We start from the raw sequence: 17623 nt of genomic DNA, 5'->3' as shown, positions 1-17623 counted from the left end.
CATGTAAAACGCCAGGAATCCATGACGATAATCAATCGGAACAAACACTATGATGAGCTGAATAAGAAGCTTACACTGTGGTCTAGGATTTGTCTTCTCCTAGGTCATTGTGCCCTACATCCCTGAGACGAGCATCATGCTCTCCAGGAGGGTCCCATCCTTCCATTTGTAAGGTTCTGTTGTATTTACGTTGGGGAAAACTCCACCTCCTACCAAGCTATAGATCAAGGTTCAAAAGAGAGCTCCCTGGAAAACTCCTTGGTGCTTTGTTCACTGAAATGTTGTTTCAGGAGAGCATATTTCATCTTAATGGCTGTCATTGCTGGGAATCCAAACGCTAATTCCCAAGGCATTCTCAAATTATCATCTGTATCAGCTTCTGCCATAGTCATCCCCACCAGTGTCACCAACAATATTGTTACTAAGAACATAATTTTTAAAAAATGTTTGCTTTATTTTTTTGTCCTAAGGACAGTGATTTCTATAATGGCAACAATTGCAGTGATTTTCAAAATGTGATCTGGGGACCCTTGAGACCCTTTTAGTGGGTCTGTGGGCTAATATTATTTCATAATAATTCTGACACTTATTTTTCTTTTTCATTATTATTTTCAGATGACATTTATATTGCAAGAGATTGAATGCAGAAACAAGAATTCAGCTGTCTTTTATTAAACAAGACATTAGAGAGATTTGCAAAAATGTAAAACAGTGTCACTCTTCTTTTTATTTTAAAAATATAGCTATTTTTCATAAAATATGTATGCTAATATAAAATGGGTTTTTTATTATTTTTAAATGAATTAACCAATTTTTTTGTTTTACTCTATAATATGGTAAATGTCAATAGTTATAACCTACAGAAACACAAATTCTTTGGATCCTAAAGCTCCACCACCTAACGTGCTATAGATCAAGGTTCAAAAGAGAGCTCCCTGGAAAACTCCTTGGTGCTTTGTTCACTGAAATGTTATTTCAGGAGAGCATATTTCATTTTAATGACTGTCATTGCTGGCATCCAAACTCTAATTCCCAAGGCATTCTCAAATTGTCAACTGCATCACTTCATTACTTTTTAAGAGTATAAGCGGGTCATGAGACCAGAAGGTTCAAGAACTGCTGCCTTAGGGTATATACCACACTAGTAATGTTCATTTATGTTCAAATGACTATTTTTCAAAGTATTTGGAGTATCCCTTCCTGCACGCTTATGTTATGATCTAGATATACAAATCTATTTAATTCATTTTGCTGTTGATGTCTAGGGATTGGATTTTTTAATATTTGGTTCTACCATTAAATAAAATATTTTTACATAGTCCCAAGGTCAAATCAAATTATATCCAAAGAAATCTTTCTCCTTCATCCTAATAGCCTCTCTCACCTTAGAGTAATAGTTTTAAATGTTATGATGTATCCTTCTGTTGTTTATTATAGGCATATATGTTTGTATTCTTAACACCCTTCTATTAGATAAACAATAATGTGCTACATAACAATTTTCTCTATCTTGCCTATTTCACATATATATCTTAAAGATCATTTATAATATGTGGAGATTTTCCTCCTTTATTATTTCACAGCTGCAAAATACTCTGGGTTTTCTTCCTTTTCAGATTATTGCTCTGTAGTTCTTCCTTGTCTTGGTAGCTGCCTGACAGTTTTGAAGAAGTTCACAAAATGCCACCTCAAAATATGTCACTGGCGGCACTTAGGGAACAGCAAATGCAAGGTGGGGTTTTCTCTGAATTCCCCATATTTGCCTATAGACAATCCCTCCAAAAGGAACTAGAGTGTCATCAGTCCCCTCCCCATCAATCTCATCACCCAGGGAAGATTAACTTGTATCACCGGAGAGGAGACTGGAAGTTGATACTGTGCAGTCACCTATTCTTTGGAGGGACCATTCATCTTTTCCAAAAATAATTTCCTTTCCCCTACATTGCCTACATCCCCCTTCCTGTCTTCCCTATGAAGAGAGTATATAAACTTCTAGATCTCACTGGATTTGGGGGCATTCACTTCTTTTTCATATGATACCTCCATGAACAAAATACATTTTTTTTTTTTTTTTTTTGAGACACAGTCTTGCTCTGTCTCCCAGGTTGGAGTACAGTGGCGCGATCCTGGGTTCACGCCATTCTCCTGCCTCAGCCTACCGAGTCACTGGGACTATAGGCGCCAGCCTCCACGCCGGCTAATTTTTTTTATATTTTCAGTAGAGACGGGATTTCACTGTGTTAGCCAGGATGGTCTTGATCTCCTGACCTCGTGATCCGCCCACTCGGCCTCCAAAAGTGCTGGGATTACAGGTGTGAGCCACCACGCCCGGCCACAAAATAAATTTTTGTGTCTTTCTCTTATTAATCTGCCTGCTGTCAATTTATTTCATACACTTAATTATCAAACCCTCAGAGGGCAAAGGGAGTCTTCCCTCTCCTACAGTTCCAGTCAGATTGTTTTCTAGTTGTTTTAAACATAAGGGTTGATCTAAGATGTCTGGCATACCATTACTGAAAATAATTACTAAAAATAGAATCAATAGTATAGTATTTGTTAACATGTTTTAAAAATATCAATAACTAAATTATTCTAGGACTTCCAATTCTTAAAATCTTCAAAATGTAGTTGTATAAAATGATATAGATCAGTGCTGTCATACTCTCTGGTCCAGGGATGGATTTCTCCTATAATAATTCAAATTCCCACTAATGATGTGTAAGTTAGCAAATTAGTTGCCATGTTTGTTCAGTTGTGTATCACCACCAAAGAAGTAAGTTGCTAAATGAAATATAAATAAATACCTAGCCATAGAACTAGAGGAAGAGATTAAACAATGTATTGTTGGATCAAGAAATCATGTTTCAAAATTTAAACAAATGAATGACTTTTATAGTTCAAGTGTCTGTGAAGTCCAAAATAAAAATACAGACATTAATTGCACTACCTTATTGGTAGAAGAAATAGCAAGTACCTTAAAAAGTGCATATCATATTGGAATCAAATCTCTTGAAGGCTAGGCAATTCATCCTGACTATGTTTTTCTCACCAAAGAGCTTAACATTGAACCATCAAAATATATTCACTTTACCATCTGGGACATTTTAATCAAACGTCTCATCTGTTCAATCACATATTTCACTTCAGAAAGAAGAACTTTCACTTCTGCCTTGTTTTTCAGAACTATCTATATCTACCACTTTTCACATTAAGATGATCCTTCTCAAGCCATCAGAGAACTAAGTGACATCTGCAATGAAATGGCTTTACCAGTTTTGTCCTTTGGTAATTCTGTCATCTATTTTTGCTGGATCCAATCCCTGGAGACCATCCTGCCTTTCTAAGGGATGCTTCTCTCTTTCAGCTACCTTCATGTCCTTTAATGCAATTGTTGCTTCTTTCTGTCCTGGTGTTGTGCTTTGGCAGTGGTCACACCCATGGAGCATAGACTTCTAACAAGGCACAAAGCATGACTTTGAGTTTTCTGTTGTAATTTGATGGAATTGGCCAGGCGCGATGGCTCATGCCTGTAATCCTGGCACTTTGGGAAGCCAAGGCAGGCAGATCACCTGAGGTCAGGAGTTCGAGACTAGCCTGGCCAACATGGCAAAACCTTTGGTACTTCCTTTGGTAGAACTTTCACTTCTGCTTTGTTTTTCAGAACTATCTATATCTACCACTATTATCTACTAAAATATATCTATATCTAAAAATATCTATATCTACTAAAAATATAAAAATTAGCCAGGCGTGGTGGTGGGTGTGGTGGCGGGTGCCTGTAATCCCAGTTATTGGGGAGGCTGAGGCAGGAGAATCGCTTGAACCAGGAGGTGGAGGTTGCAGTGAGCCGAGATTGTGCCACTGCACTCCAGCCTGGGTGGCAGAATGAGACTCCGTCTCAAAAAAAAAAAAAAAAAATGGAATTAAGAAACATTGAAAAATATATACCATTCACTGTGAGAAAAAACTTCATCTCCTCCAACTGGGAATCTCAGTCCATTCTATGTATGAAGGTGATGGCCTGCGATAACCTTTTGAGGCTGCTATCATCCTATCCCTAGTTTATGGGTGAAAAAATTGATGGACAGAGAATGGGAGTATTTTCAGTATATCACTTAGAGAATCAGTGAGAGAGTCAGTCTATGAACTTTGTGGTGGTGGGTGGCCTTCCCTGTAGAAAGGATAGATTCCATGATCTTTTGTACCATCAAATAAAATACTTACAAACAAATGAGAACTAGCCATTTGTATTTGTTTTGTTTTAATAATTCAAATAAGATGTCATTCTAGACCTAAAAAAAATGTTTTTCTCCCTCTTGTTTCCAAATTTTAGGATAAAAGGCAAATAGAAATTTGTTCTTAGAGAACCCTGGACAAATTCTCTTTATGAGGGAGGATCAAGCAATTTCACCATATCATCACCACACAATTAAATTTTGCCTTTCCTGTGAGAAACCAGCATGTATAGCAGTCTGCCTATTGAGTATCGTACTGAAATTAAGACAGATTAAAGTCTGTATGAAACTTTTTCAAAAGAGACTATTGAAAAATTGCAACTTGTAGGTCACATAATGCCTGCAGACCCCCTATATGTCTTTTGTCTAAAATGTCTGCCAACTTGCAGTTGACCATCATTGCTGTCTTGAAAGCAGTGATGAAGTAACATGAAGTAACTTTAGATAGGGAATTATGAGCACTCTCTGTCTAAAGTAGTAGCCCCAGTAGAAAGACCCTCTTTTTTCACCCTCCTAGAGGGTGGAAAATTTAGATCTGCCCAAGTAAAGAGCTGAAAAATCTCATTGTGGAAAAGACATAAATGTTTAATTATTTGCAATACATTTTTTGAAAATGTAGCAGTTTAAAAGTTATCATATCCTCATTCTTAGTTTTTGTTTTGTTTTGTTTTTGTCTTCCTTATTGCTTATTATCAAATAACCAAACTTAGGCCTAGCCCAGAGAAGGGAGTCACCCATTTCTGACTCCTGTGGACTGTTCTTCATGTAGGAAAGCAGTTATTAAGGGCTAAATTGTGTGCCTCCCCATCCCTAATAAATGAAGTCCTAATCCCCAGTACCTCAGAATGTAGCCGTAATTGTTTACAGAGTCTTCTTTTTGTTTTGTTTGTTTGTTTGAGACGGAGTCTCTCTCTGTTGCCCAGGTGGGAGTGCCACAGCGTGATCTGGGCTCACTGCAAGCTCCGCCTCCCGAGTTCACGCCATTCTCCTGCCTCAGCCTCCCGGGTAGCTGGGACTACAGGTGCCCGCCACCACGCCCCGATAATTTTTTGTATTTTTAGTAGAGACGGGGTTTCTTCGTGTTAGCCAGGATGGTCTCGATCTCCTGACCTCGTGATCTGCCCGTCTCGGCCTCCCAAAGTGCTGGGATTACAAGTGTGAGCCACCGTGTGTTGATAGAGTCTTTAAAGAGGCAATTAATGCAAATGAGGTAATTAGAGTAGGCCCTAATCCAATATGACTGGTTTCCTTTTAAGAAGAGGAAATTTGGGGATAGGCATGGTGACTCAGGCCTGTAATCCCAACACTCTGGAATGGTGAGGTGGGAGGATAGCTTGAGACCAGGAGTTCAAGACTCCATCTCTTAAAAAAATGTTTTTTAAACTACAAAATAAGAAGAGGAAATTTGAACACAGACATGCACAGAGGAAAGATGACCTGGAGACCCAGGGAGAAGATGCCATCTACAAGCTAGGAGAGAGAGAAGAAAGGAGGAGGAGGAGGAAAGGGAAGAGAAGAAGGAGAAGAAGAGGAGAAGAAGGAGGGAGAAGGAAGAAGACGAAGAAACTAATACTGCTATGTCTCAAAAAACAAAGAAACCACACCTTGATCTCAGACTTCTAGCCTCCAGAACTGTGAAAAAATTAATTTCTGTTGTTTAAGCCACTAGGTCTGTGGTACCTTGTTATGGCAGTCCTAGCAAACTAATACAACAGTCAATACATTAATACATTATAATGCTACATGTCCAATCCTTTGTCTCCTTATCATAGATACCACTAGCACTTACTAGTGGATCATAGATACCACTAGCACTTACCTCCCAGGCCTGGAAAAATAAATTAAGTAATGCATAGTATCTAGAAGATAGTACACACTCAATAAATGGCAGCTGATGACTAATGTTATTTTTTTCCCCAATGTGGCAAAAGCAAGATATAAGTACCGTATGGTTTAATCCTTGTGGGCAGATCATTAAATGCAGAGCCATAATGCAAATTTTGACATTCAGGAGTCCGTAACAGAGTATTAGAGCAAACTAAATCAAGAATTTTCAGATATACAGGGAAATAAGCAAGATGAATATGTGAATAACAAAATACTGAAAATAGAAAAAGTAGATGTGGCACTGAAGCAGGTTGTTCTGATATTCCACATTAGTGAAGAACCTACCAAGCTGCCTAAAACAGAGGGAAGGAGTACAGCCCTGGAAGCCCTTTGGAGATGGACATCCTACTCCATATTTGCTAGCCTGGTAACTTAAATACCTCAATGAGTGTGTAATTCTCTTGATTGTCTGCAATACGGAGATAATAATAAACTCCCACTTTTCTTACAAGTACTTTATGAGATGATGTCCACTGCTTCTAAGCATGTTCTTGGAACCTGGATGAGGTGTATATATGAAAGTTACTGTGAAATAGTCATTACAATTTACTTTTCCTTTCAACAAAATAAGCTTGAGAAATAAAAGTAAGCATAATTTTGTAAATGTTCCACCACAATGTAAGCCTCTCCAGGTCATATATTTTTGTATTTCCTGAGTTGAGCATACAGTAGTGGCTCAAATAAATAATACATTAATGAAACTAGTGTTTTCTCAGATCTGTATCAAGTACCACTAGAGCTGTGGACAATGTTTATGAGGAGTTTATGAACTTTGGTTTTTTAAATGTTGGAACAGAGAATAAGAATATCATTCTCTTTTCTATTCTCTTTAAATATTTCTGATTAAGTGACTGGAAAGAAAAGTGTCAATTTGGTGCTAGCAGATGTTTAAGGCCTCTCTAACACTTGTTAATCTTTCCTCTCTCTCTTTTTTTTTTTTTGTTTTCAATTTTGTAACAAAGAACAGTTTTTAGGCTCTAAGTAGCAGACAGCAAGCAGCATATAACTAGAATTGAATACTACTGTTTTATTTTATACTGTTTTATAGTTACCTTCTCTTTATGATCAGAGGTAGAAATTTTCCACTGGAATACTGATGTAAAGCTTTTAAAATAAATTGATTTCATTTTATACATAGTGTAGCTTGTATCCAAATACAGCAAAAAGAAAAAGAATTTTAAAGTGGTACTCACATAACTGAAGTTTGAACAATACTAAATAAAATAACCAATGTCATAAAACAGGAAATGGCAAAAGATACTATGGTTATACAGCCAGCCTTCTGTATATGTGGTTCTGCTTCCATGGTTTCAACCAACCAAGGATCCAAATATTTAGGGGAAAACATCAAAAATAACAACAATAAAAAAGTGACATAAAAAAATACAATATAACAACTATTTATATATCATTTGCATGTTTTAAATATTATGCGTAGAGATGATTTAAAATATAGGGAAGATATATGTGGGTTATATGCAAATACTACACCATTTTATACAACAGATTTGAACATCCAGGGTTTTTGGCATGCTAGAGGAATCAATTCCCTATGACACTAAAGACTACAGTATTTTATATTATCTTTATAAATTATATGTCTATTTATATTATAAGAACATATAAATTATGCTGTCTTTAATATTAACTATAACTGCTATAGGAATTTGGAAAGGGTAAATATTCTGGAATGCTGCAATTTGAGAAAATTTTTTGGAAGAGATATGACAAGGCTCAACCTTGAAAGAAAGGGTTGTATTATCCATTACAGTGTACACATTATCCCCCAAATATAGCAGCTTATGACAGTAAACAGTTATTACCTCTCAGAGTTTCTGAGGGTCAGGAATCTGGGAGCAGCTTAGCTGAATGGTTTTTACTTAGTGTCTATCTCTCATGAGGCTGCAGTCAATGACTGTGATTACCTAAAAGCTTGACTGGGACTGTAACTTCCAAGTTGCAAGAAGAGGCTCACTTATGTAACTGTTGGCTGGAGGACTCATTTTCTTCCACACGTCTCTAGAGGGCTACTCTTAATAAGTGCTGGCTTCCTTCCTCTGCAGTGAGTGATCCAAGAGAGATTGGCAATGATGGAAATCTCTTATCTAATCTTGGAAGTGACATACCATCACTTCTGCCATATTCTCACCAACCCTGGTGCAATGTGGAAAGGGCTACACAAAGGTGCAAATATCAGAAGCCATCTTTTAGGCTGTTTCCACAGTACACACTGAAAAATGTGTCTCTCAGTCCTTACAGGCATAATATCACCTGGGGAGTTTCAAATATACCAGTTGCGGCCAGGCGCGGTGGCTCATGCCTGTAATCTCAGCACTTTGGGAGGCCGAGGTAGGCGGATCACTTGAGGTCAGGAGTTTGAGACCAGCCTGGCCAGTATGGTGAAACCCTGTCTCTACTGAAACTACAAAAAAATAAAATAAAATAAAATAAAAAATAAGGCATGGTGGTGGACGCTTGTAATTCCAGCTACTCGGGAGGCTGAGGCAGGAGAATCGCTTGAACCTGGGAGGCGGAGATTGTTGTCAGCCAAGATAGGGCCACTGCACTGCACTCCAGCCTGGGCAACAGAGCAAGACTTCATCTGGAAAAAGAAATGTGTGCATATACCAGATGCTCAGGCCCCGCTCCTAATCAATTAAATCAGAATCTCTGCAGTAGGGTCTAGTTAATAGTATTTTTTCCCCCACAAACTTCTACCAACGATTGTGATGTATGATTAAAGTTGGGGACCATTAGTTGAAAGAAGAATGAGAAATAGGGAATATAAACCTGATAAATAGGCCAGGCACGGTGGCTCACACCTGCAATCCCAGCATTTTGGGAGGTCGAGGCAGGCAAATCACCTGAGATCGGGAGTTCTCGAGACCAGCCTGACCAACATGGAGAAACCCCGTTTCGACTAACAATACAAAATTAGCTGGGCGTGGTGGCGCATGCCTATAATCCCAGCTACTCTGGAGGCTGAGGCAGGAGAATCACTTGAACCCGGGAGGCGGAGGTTGCAATGAACCGAGATTGGGCCATTGCACTTCAGCCTGGGCAACAAGAGCTAAACAAAGAGTCTTCATACCGTGACTCACCCTGGGAGGTTTTCCTTCCTTCTATCCTTTCTGAAAGGTTGAGCAAAGAAACAAACAACAACAAAAAACAAAAACAAAAAAACTGATATATCATTGAAAGGGCCATTTGATTATTACCTAATTAGTGGATAATGTACTACACAAGGAAATATGAGAGATTTTGCTGTCTTGCTCTGAGACAGGTAGAAATAAGGTACTGATCTAAAGAAGTTGCAGAACACCGGCCAGGTGCGGTGGCTCACGCCTGTAATTCCAGCACTATGGGAGGCCGAGGAGGGCGGATCACGAGGTCAGGAGATCGAGACCATCTTGGCTAACATGGTGAAACCCTGACTCTACTAAAAAATACAAAAGATTAGCCGGGCGTGGTGGCGGGTGCCTGTCATCCCAGCTACTCCGGAGGCTGAGGCAGGAGAATGGCGTGAAACCGGGAGGGGGAGCTTGCAGTAGCCGAGATCTGGCCACTGCACTCCAGCCTGGGCGGCAGAGCGAGACACCCTCTCAAAAAAAGAAGTTGCAGAACACTGAAAGTCAGAAGTAGGGACATGCATCACATGGTGGGCATGGCTTTAATATTTGAGACAGTCTTATTTGTCACAGGCCCATGTTTGTGGTGTTTCTAATGCTCCCAACTGGACGCAGATTCAAAATTCGTGATTCTCCCACCAGCATTTGCTTAGTTAAGGAAGCTGTGGGGAACGGGTACTATTCTGGGAAAAAAGGCAGCTGTTAAGAGTGAAAGACCTTGAGTTCCCATATCTTTAGGGAAGAGTCTGGCACTTCTTCGGGATTCTTCATACCCTGACTTACCCTGGGAGGTTTTCCTTCCTTCTATCCTTTCTGAAAGGTTGAACAAAGAAGTAATGACATGTGGAGTACCTTGCATATTATCCCTTTAAAGTCCAGGAACAGGGGGTTAAGATGGGTACAGCTGATCACACAAAACCCACAGCTTTCTACAGCTACTAAAAATTTGAAATTTAGGACAATACTATCCAAAGCTACTACAGTGTGATATAAGGTCCTATACATTCTTGAGGCTGCTTCCCCATTTGTGTTACTCCACTTCCAGTTACTGTTCTCCTTGTTCCCTCAGTTCCAGCCACACTGACCACTTTGCTGTTCCTTGACTAATACCAGGTATCTCTCCTTCCCACAAACACCTCAGGGCCTCTTTACTTATTCATTTTTTATTCTGCCTACAATCCCCAAAGGCCCACTCCCTCATCTCATCTTTTTTAAAATTTCAACTTCTTGATGAACATTCTATGATTATGTTATTTAAAATAAGAAATACAAAGCCTATCTTTCTTTTCTGCTTTATTTTCCTCCCCAACATTTAATATTATCTTACATCATAAAAGATATATATATATATATAGTTCCCTTATTAGAAAATAAACTGTGAGTGCATAACTTTTTGTCTGTTTAGTTCACTGTAATATTTCTGGTCGGCCGCCGGGCGCGGTGGCTCACGCCTGTAATCCCAGCATTTTGGGAGGCTGAGACGGGCCGATCACCAGGTCAGGAGATCGAGACCATCCTGGCTAACATAGTGAAACGCCGTCTCTACTAAAAATACAAAAAAATTAGCCGGGCGTAGTGGCAGGCGCCTGTAGTCCCAGCTAATTGGGAGGCTGAGGCAGGAGAATGGCTTGAACCCGGGAGGCAGAGCTTGCAGTGAGCCGAGATCGCGCCACCGCACTCCAGCCTGGGCGACTAAGCAAGACTCCGTCTCAAAAAAATAAAAAAATAAAAATATATATATATATATGTGTGTGTGTGTGTGTGTGTGTGTGTGTGTGTGTATTTCTGGTCTAGAAGAGTTTCTGGAACACAGCATGTGCTCAACAAGTATCTACTGAAAATAAAAAGGAACTGGAAAACAGCACTGCATGGGCGGAGCTTTGTGATTCAGTTTGATAGATAGGTGAGGGTGCCCTAAGCCTTTCAAGTGTTGAATAAATATATAAGATTCCTCTTTAATGTACATGAAATATGTGTATAATCATAATTCACAAAGTATTCTCACTGATCCTTACAACACTCACACGACTATGAATTGCTGTTATCTCCAACTTACAAATATAGAAGCTGGGTGTCAAATAAACCAAAATCTTGACCTCTTGAAATGGTCATTTGTTTTAGGAGTTGGTCTCCTAATTTCAAAACTGAATACCGGTGTAAGTCCCATAGGCCAACCTTAAAAGAGAAGATAGGTAATGTGGGTTAAAAATAGATTACAAAAAATTTTTAAAAAGAAAAATGGATTACAAAACAAAAATATTAAAGACAAATAGAAGACTATCTAGAAACAAATTGTATTTCTGAGATTATTGGGTCTAACAGAACAAAAATTATAAAGATACAGGAAAGACAAGATCTCTGCTTGCTCATAGGCAGGGCGTATATGTGTGGGAATGGTTCAAACAGGAAGGAACTCTGGAGAAGCTTCAAGACAGGAAAACAATGCAAATTGTAATAGACATAAAAAAGGTTTCAGGGGAAGTAAGACTTGGGATGGTCCTCAAAGTGTGGACAAAAAGTGACTTTACAGAAATGGAGGACAGCTATAAGAAACATTTCAGGAAATAATAATTGTACTTTGAGAGCCTAATATTATTTCATTCCTTGACTGTATCAGTAACAGTACTAATTTCAGATTGAATAATGTTGGTGGATCTAGTAAAGCAATAGACTTCTTTCTTTCTTTTTTTTTTTAGTTGGAGTCTTGCCCTGTTGCCCAGGCTGGTGTACAGTGGTGCCATCTTGGCAGACTGCAATCTCCACCTCCTGGGTTCAAGTGATTATCATGCCTCAGCCTCTGGAGTTGCTGGGATTACAGGCATGTGCCCACCAGGTCTGGCTAATTTTTTTTGTATTTTTAGTAGAGACAAGGTTTCACCATATTGGTCAGGCTGGTCTTGAACTCCTGATCTTGTGATCTGTCCACCTTGGCTTCCCAACATACTGGGATTACAGGCATGAGCTACAGCGCCAGCCTAGCAATAGACTTCTGCAAATGTTTCTAGCAATATTTTGGAAGTTGGAGAGAAGACAGTCACTGGTTTTGACTGCAGACTTGGCTCCTTAACTGTGCTTGGCGCCTTAACTGTCCTTGGCTCTCTGAGCTCATAAATTCAGCCTAGATTTTGTGCTTTTCATTCACATAGGCCCATCTAAGACCTCCAGCTTTTTAATGAGAAAAGATTGATTAATACCTAGAAAAACAACAAAGGTGTTAAGTTTCATGATTCTGGTATCTGATAGTCTGTAGCACAATTGGGACTTGTATTTCCACACTGATTACTGGAAAAGGCAAAATGGTTTTCCCAGCCTAAACACTGGGAGACTGCACTTCTGTCATAGAGAAAAGGCCTTCCCATGACTCTCCTGCCTTCACATTTCAAAAATATTGCCTTTTTGTTTATAATTTCCCCCTTATTACAGAAAAAACCAGTAAGGAGAATATAAAGTGAGATGAAATGTGGAGCTGACTCAGAAAAGAAACTGACCTACATTCTAAACTCTTAATCAAGGAAAATTTTGATCATGTTAAAAGTATAGTAAACAGAAATGCCATTCTTTATAGTGGTGAGACATTAAAGGTGAGAGGAAAGCATGAAGCATAATCAAGTTACATCTTAGAGGAGCTTCATAAGACAGGTGTGAAAGTCGGGAGAAGTGTGGAGTACTTTGGTCTACCTAGGACAAATGTAAAAGAAATTAATTAGTAGAAAAATTCCATCTGCCAGCATGGCATGTGGAAGGAATGATCCAGACCTCATTTCTAACTGGTGGGAAGAGGTGATGTAAATTGGTTCTTATTTCTTTCCTTCTTCTTTCTCCATTTTAATCTCAATACCTTTAGGTCATTTTGTGCAAATTAGGCCTAAAGTGGAGGCAGCAAGAAAGCACATTCCCAGCATTCATGTTACAAAAGAAAAATTGAAAGAGAATGCCACCTGGATTACATGCTAGTCACTGAGCATCCTACCAGGAGGCCTGAAAATTGTGGTGTAACCTGTAAAACGTCCAATGATATTTCAGTAGAGGTTGATAGGACTTTTACTTTAAAGAATACTTGGTTTTCTAGAGAATAACTTACTCAACAGGGGATCCTCAGCGTTGAAATTGAGTCCGGATAAGTGAAATACGCACAATAAAACTCCCGTTTTGTGTATTTGACGTTTGTAACATAAAATTCTTGGTAGCAGATAATATTGGAAATATCATAAGGCCACAATGTATCTACTGCATAAATTAAGAAGCATTTATGAAAGGCTTTAGGTTAAAGCTAACTGAACGTTTCAAAACTAGGGATAAACGAACGTCAGTTGTTTAGGAAGTGTGGGTATCTCTGAAAAGAGTCTTTAGGGTGTGGGTCAGGAAGAACCTGGTGGAGTTCCAAGTGGACGAACCAGAGAGGAGCTGACTTGGAGCTCGTGTACTTGGTGACGGCCTTGGTGCTCTCGGACACCGCGTGCGTGACAGGCGAACAGCCGTCTGGATCTCCCTGGAGGTGATGGTCGAACGCTTGTAATGCCCCAGGCGGGAAGCCTCGCCAGCGAAACGCTCGAAGATGTCATAACGAAGGTGTTCAAGATCCCCATTGCTTTGGAAGAGATGCCGGTGTTGGTGGACCTGCTTCAGCACCTTGTACAAGTACACGGTGCAGCTCTCCTTGCGGCTGCGCTTTCGCTTCTTGTCTTAGTAATAGCCTCCTTGGAATCCTTTTTCAGGGCTGGGGCTGACTTGGTGGGGTCAGGCGTGCTGTAATTTAACTGCAGAAAAGGTACAAAGAATAGGAAAAAGCGGCCGGGCGCGGCAGCGCGTGCCCGTAATTCCAGTAGTTTGGGAGGCGGAGGCGGAGATGGGCGGATCACTTGAGGTCAGGAGTTCCAGAGCAGCCTGAACAAAATGGCGAAACCATGCCTCTCCAAAAACATCTAAAAAATTAGCTGGGCGTGTGATGCACGCCTGTAATCCCAGTTACTGGGGAGGCTCAGGGAGGAGGATCGCTTCAGCCAGGAAAGAGGTTGCGGTGAGCCACGATCGCGCCGCTGCGTTCCAACCTGGGGGCAAAGCCAGACCCTGTCTCAAGGAAAAAAAAAAAAAAAGTGGCCGGGCGCGGTGGCTCACGCCTGTAATCCCAGCACTTTGGGAGGCCAAGGCAGGCGGATCGCCTAAGATCAGGGGTTCGAGAGCAGCATGACCAATATGGTGAAACCCCGTCTCTACTAAAAATTACAAAAATTAGCCGGGCTGTGGTGGCTGGCGCTTGTAATCTCGGTTACCCAGGAGGCCGAGGCAGGAGAATCACTTGAACCCAGGAGCGGAGGTTGCAGTGAGCCGAGATGGCACCACTGCACTCCAGCCTGGGCGGCAGAGGGACACCATGTCTTTAAAAAAAAGAAGAAGAAAAACCTGTGCGTTGTAACGTCCTATTCACGAATTCTTATGCAAATGAGGTGATTAATACATTAGTGTGTAGGACTGGTGGCGATTCTAGATGACGTCATATGCATTTTTGTCCAATCCAAAGAAACGTGTTTCATAACAGCGATTCCATTGGTTTAAATAAAACTGCAATTTGAGCCAATGGCACAGCTTTATTTTCGCGCCCAGTATTGACTATAAGTAGTGGAGTTCTGGCAAAGTTCTCTAATCTCTTCTCAGTCTGTCTACCGATCGTTTCTTCGTCATGTCTGGACGCGGCAAGCAGGGAGGAAAAGCTCGCGCCAAGGCCAAGACCCGCTCTTCTCGGGCTGGTCTCCAGTTTCCCGTGGGCAGAGTGCACCGGCTGCTCCGCAAGGGCAACTATGCTGAGCGTGTCGGGGCCGGCGCCCCGGTGTATCTTGCGGCGGTCCTGGAGTACCTGACCGCCGAGATCCTGGAGCTGGCGGGCAACGCCGCCCGCGACAACAAGAAGACCCGTATTATCCCGCGTCACCTGCAGCTGGCCATCCGTAACGACGAGGAGCTCAACAAGCTGCTGGGCAAAGTGACCATCGCTCAGGGTGGTGTCCTGCCCAACATTCAGGCCGTGCTACTGCCCAAGAAGACGGAGAGTCATCACAAGGCCAAGAGCAAATAATGTCTCCATAGCGTCACTTTACAATACAACGGCTCTTTTCAGAGCCACTTACTATTTCTGCGGGAGAGCTGGACCACTGGTTAAACATTCGGAACGTTTATTGTGAAAAGAAAAGCATTTTTCATCTAAAGCTTAGTAATGACTTTAGGGAAAACCTTACAGGATTCAGGTGACTTGTTTAAGTCAGAATGTGAACAAGTCATTTAATACAGGGCTTACAAGAGTGTTCGCTGTGTTTATTCATCGCGTGTTATATGTACTAGAGCCAATAAGAAAAAAATCCAGGGCCAGGCGCAGTGGCTCACGCCTGTAATCCCAGCACTTTTGGAAGCTGAGGCGGGAAGATCGCTGAAGCTCATGAATTCGAGATCTGCCTAGGCATCATAGCCGATACAAAAATTAGCCGGGCGGCATGGTGCATACCTTTAGTCCTAGCACTTCAGAGGCTGAAGTGAGACAATCGTTTGAGTGGGGGAGGCTGAGGCTGCAGTGATCCGAGCCCGCGCCACTGCAAGCCAGCCTGAGTGACAGAGCGAGACTCTGACTCGGGTAAAGAAAAAAAGGAATCCAGTACAGAATGATAGTCATATCAAATTGGCTATATCAATGCCGAACACAGTAACGCCGAAGTAGCTGGCGCCTAAGTGGCTTAAACGCGGAGAAACCACGTACTGATGATGGAACAAAACTGACCAATCAGATTATAGAGCGGGGCTTTTAAAATTTAAGAAGCTTCTTTGTAGCTAGGCGTCAGACAAAAAGTTTGACACCAACTTCGAAAACTGCCTGCCTGATCTAACACATTGTGCACAGCAATTTTTTAGAGATCTCTGGGTGGCTCTGAAAAGAGCCTTTGGGGCTTTGTTGCGGTTTTCACACGCCAGCTTCCTACTTCTTTTTGGCAGCCGCCTTCTTGGCCTTTGCAGCTTTAGGTTTTGCTGCTTTGGGCTTAGAGGCTTTGGGCTTTGCCGCTTTCGGCTTAACTGCCTTGGGCTTGGCAGGACTCTTGGTTGCCTTTTTCGGTTTGGCCGCGGCCTTGGCCTTCTTAGGGCTCTTCGCCACTTTTTTGACGCCAGCCGCCGCGGGTTTCTTCGCCTTCTTCGGAGTCTTCTTCACTGCCTTTTTCGCCCCTGCAGCCTTCTTGGGCTTCTTAGGCGTGGCCCCCGCGGGTTTCTTAGCTTTAGCGGCGCCTGCCTTCTTGGCTTTGGGCTTAGCTTCCCCGGAGGCCGCCTTCTTGTTGAGTTTAAAGGAGCCAGAAGCACCAGTGCCCTTGGTCTGCACCAGGGTGCCCTTGCTCACCAAGCTCTTGAGGCCCAGCTTGATGCGGCTGTTATTCTTCTCCACGTCGTAGCCACCGGCCGCTAAGGCCTTCTTAAGAGCTGCCAAAGAAAGGCCATTGCGCTCCTTAGAAGCTGCCACAGCCTTGGTGATCAGCTCTGAGACTGGGGGCCCAGTCGCTTTGCGCTTAGCCGCGCCAGCGCCGGCCGCCTTCTTAGTTGCCTTCTTCTTAGCGGGGGATTTCTCCACAGGCGCTGGGGTGGCTGTTTCGGCAGGAGCGGTTTCCGACATGGTGGCAAGAAACTGCTAGAAGAGAATAAGCTCAAAATCCAAAGAGCAAGTTTTGCATTGCTGCTATGCTCGGGCCCCGGGCTTATATAAGCCGGCGCTGCCCTGTGATTGGTGGAGCGTCCAATCCGCCGCCCTCTGGCCGCCGCCGCTCGCTGTTGGACTCCCAAATTGTGTTTGTTAGTCCTCAAAATTTGATTAAATGCTTAAAACAACGGTACAGAATTTGGCACTTTGAAGCTCCAAAGGAGGAAAACAGCCTCCAGGTTCACATACTTGTTTGTGTTTTCACGAATCTCGTGCAATTGATGAAAGATATTTTTAAAAATCCCTTCTGCTTTTCACAAGAATCCAATGGGCTGAGGGCATCATGTTAGTTAGTAGCGTGTCGCGATAAATTTCTATTAAGTATCCGGTGAAAGTTATTTTTTAAAATTCGCCCATGAGTTCACGCTTTGATTTTTGCAAGAGAAAAGACACTGGGTTCCTTGGTTTGGGCATGAACTTTGTTTCTAACTGTAGCAAGTAACACAGGCACAGGACAGCTGGTTGCCTACAGCCCCAACTTAACCACACAGACTTGACTTTACAAACTGGTTCTGTGTCCTAGGAGTTTCCATGTGCTGATGTCTTTACAGAATGGGATTTTGCAGCTTGGAAAAGTTCCACGGTCAGAGTGACTTCTTCTGCATTGCAGCACCAGTAATTCAAGTCGCTTTGACTTAAGAATCCAACTA

General features: G+C 41.8%; 2 protein-coding genes and 1 pseudogene across 2 annotated transcripts; 1 reads left to right on the top strand and 2 right to left on the bottom strand.

Annotated features, from left to right (window-relative positions):
* Positions 1-11015: 11015 nt before the first annotated feature.
* On the bottom strand, positions 11016-14929 carry LOC139363244 (histone H2B type 1-M-like; annotated as a pseudogene).
* Positions 14879-15379, top strand: LOC105491640 (histone H2A type 1-H-like). The gene has a single exon (XM_011758220.3). It carries the CDS (start codon positions 14928-14930, stop codon positions 15318-15320), a length of 393 nt encoding a protein of 130 aa, XP_011756522.1. The 5' UTR covers positions 14879-14927; the 3' UTR covers positions 15321-15379.
* Positions 15380-16141: 762 nt separating this feature from the next.
* On the bottom strand, positions 16142-16956 carry H1-5 (H1.5 linker histone, cluster member). Its single transcript, XM_011758219.3, has one exon. The coding sequence runs from the start codon at positions 16887-16889 to the stop codon at positions 16209-16211; it is 681 nt and encodes a 226-aa protein (XP_011756521.1). The 5' UTR covers positions 16890-16956; the 3' UTR covers positions 16142-16208.
* Positions 16957-17623: the final 667 nt, after the last annotated feature.

Source organism: Macaca nemestrina, chromosome 5 (assembly GCF_043159975.1).
Source record: "Macaca nemestrina isolate mMacNem1 chromosome 5, mMacNem.hap1, whole genome shotgun sequence".
Classification (NCBI taxonomy): domain Eukaryota; kingdom Metazoa; phylum Chordata; class Mammalia; order Primates; family Cercopithecidae; genus Macaca; species Macaca nemestrina.
This window is presented reverse-complemented; position numbering and strand designations above follow the sequence as displayed.

Bases quoted from the DNA above. Each gene is read 5' to 3' on its own strand.
- LOC105491640 (XM_011758220.3), top strand. From the start codon at position 14,928: ATGTCTGGACGCGGCAAGCAGGGAGGAAAAGCTCGCGCCAAGGCCAAG.
- H1-5 (XM_011758219.3), bottom strand. From the start codon at position 16,889: ATGTCGGAAACCGCTCCTGCCGAAACAGCCACCCCAGCGCCTGTGGAG.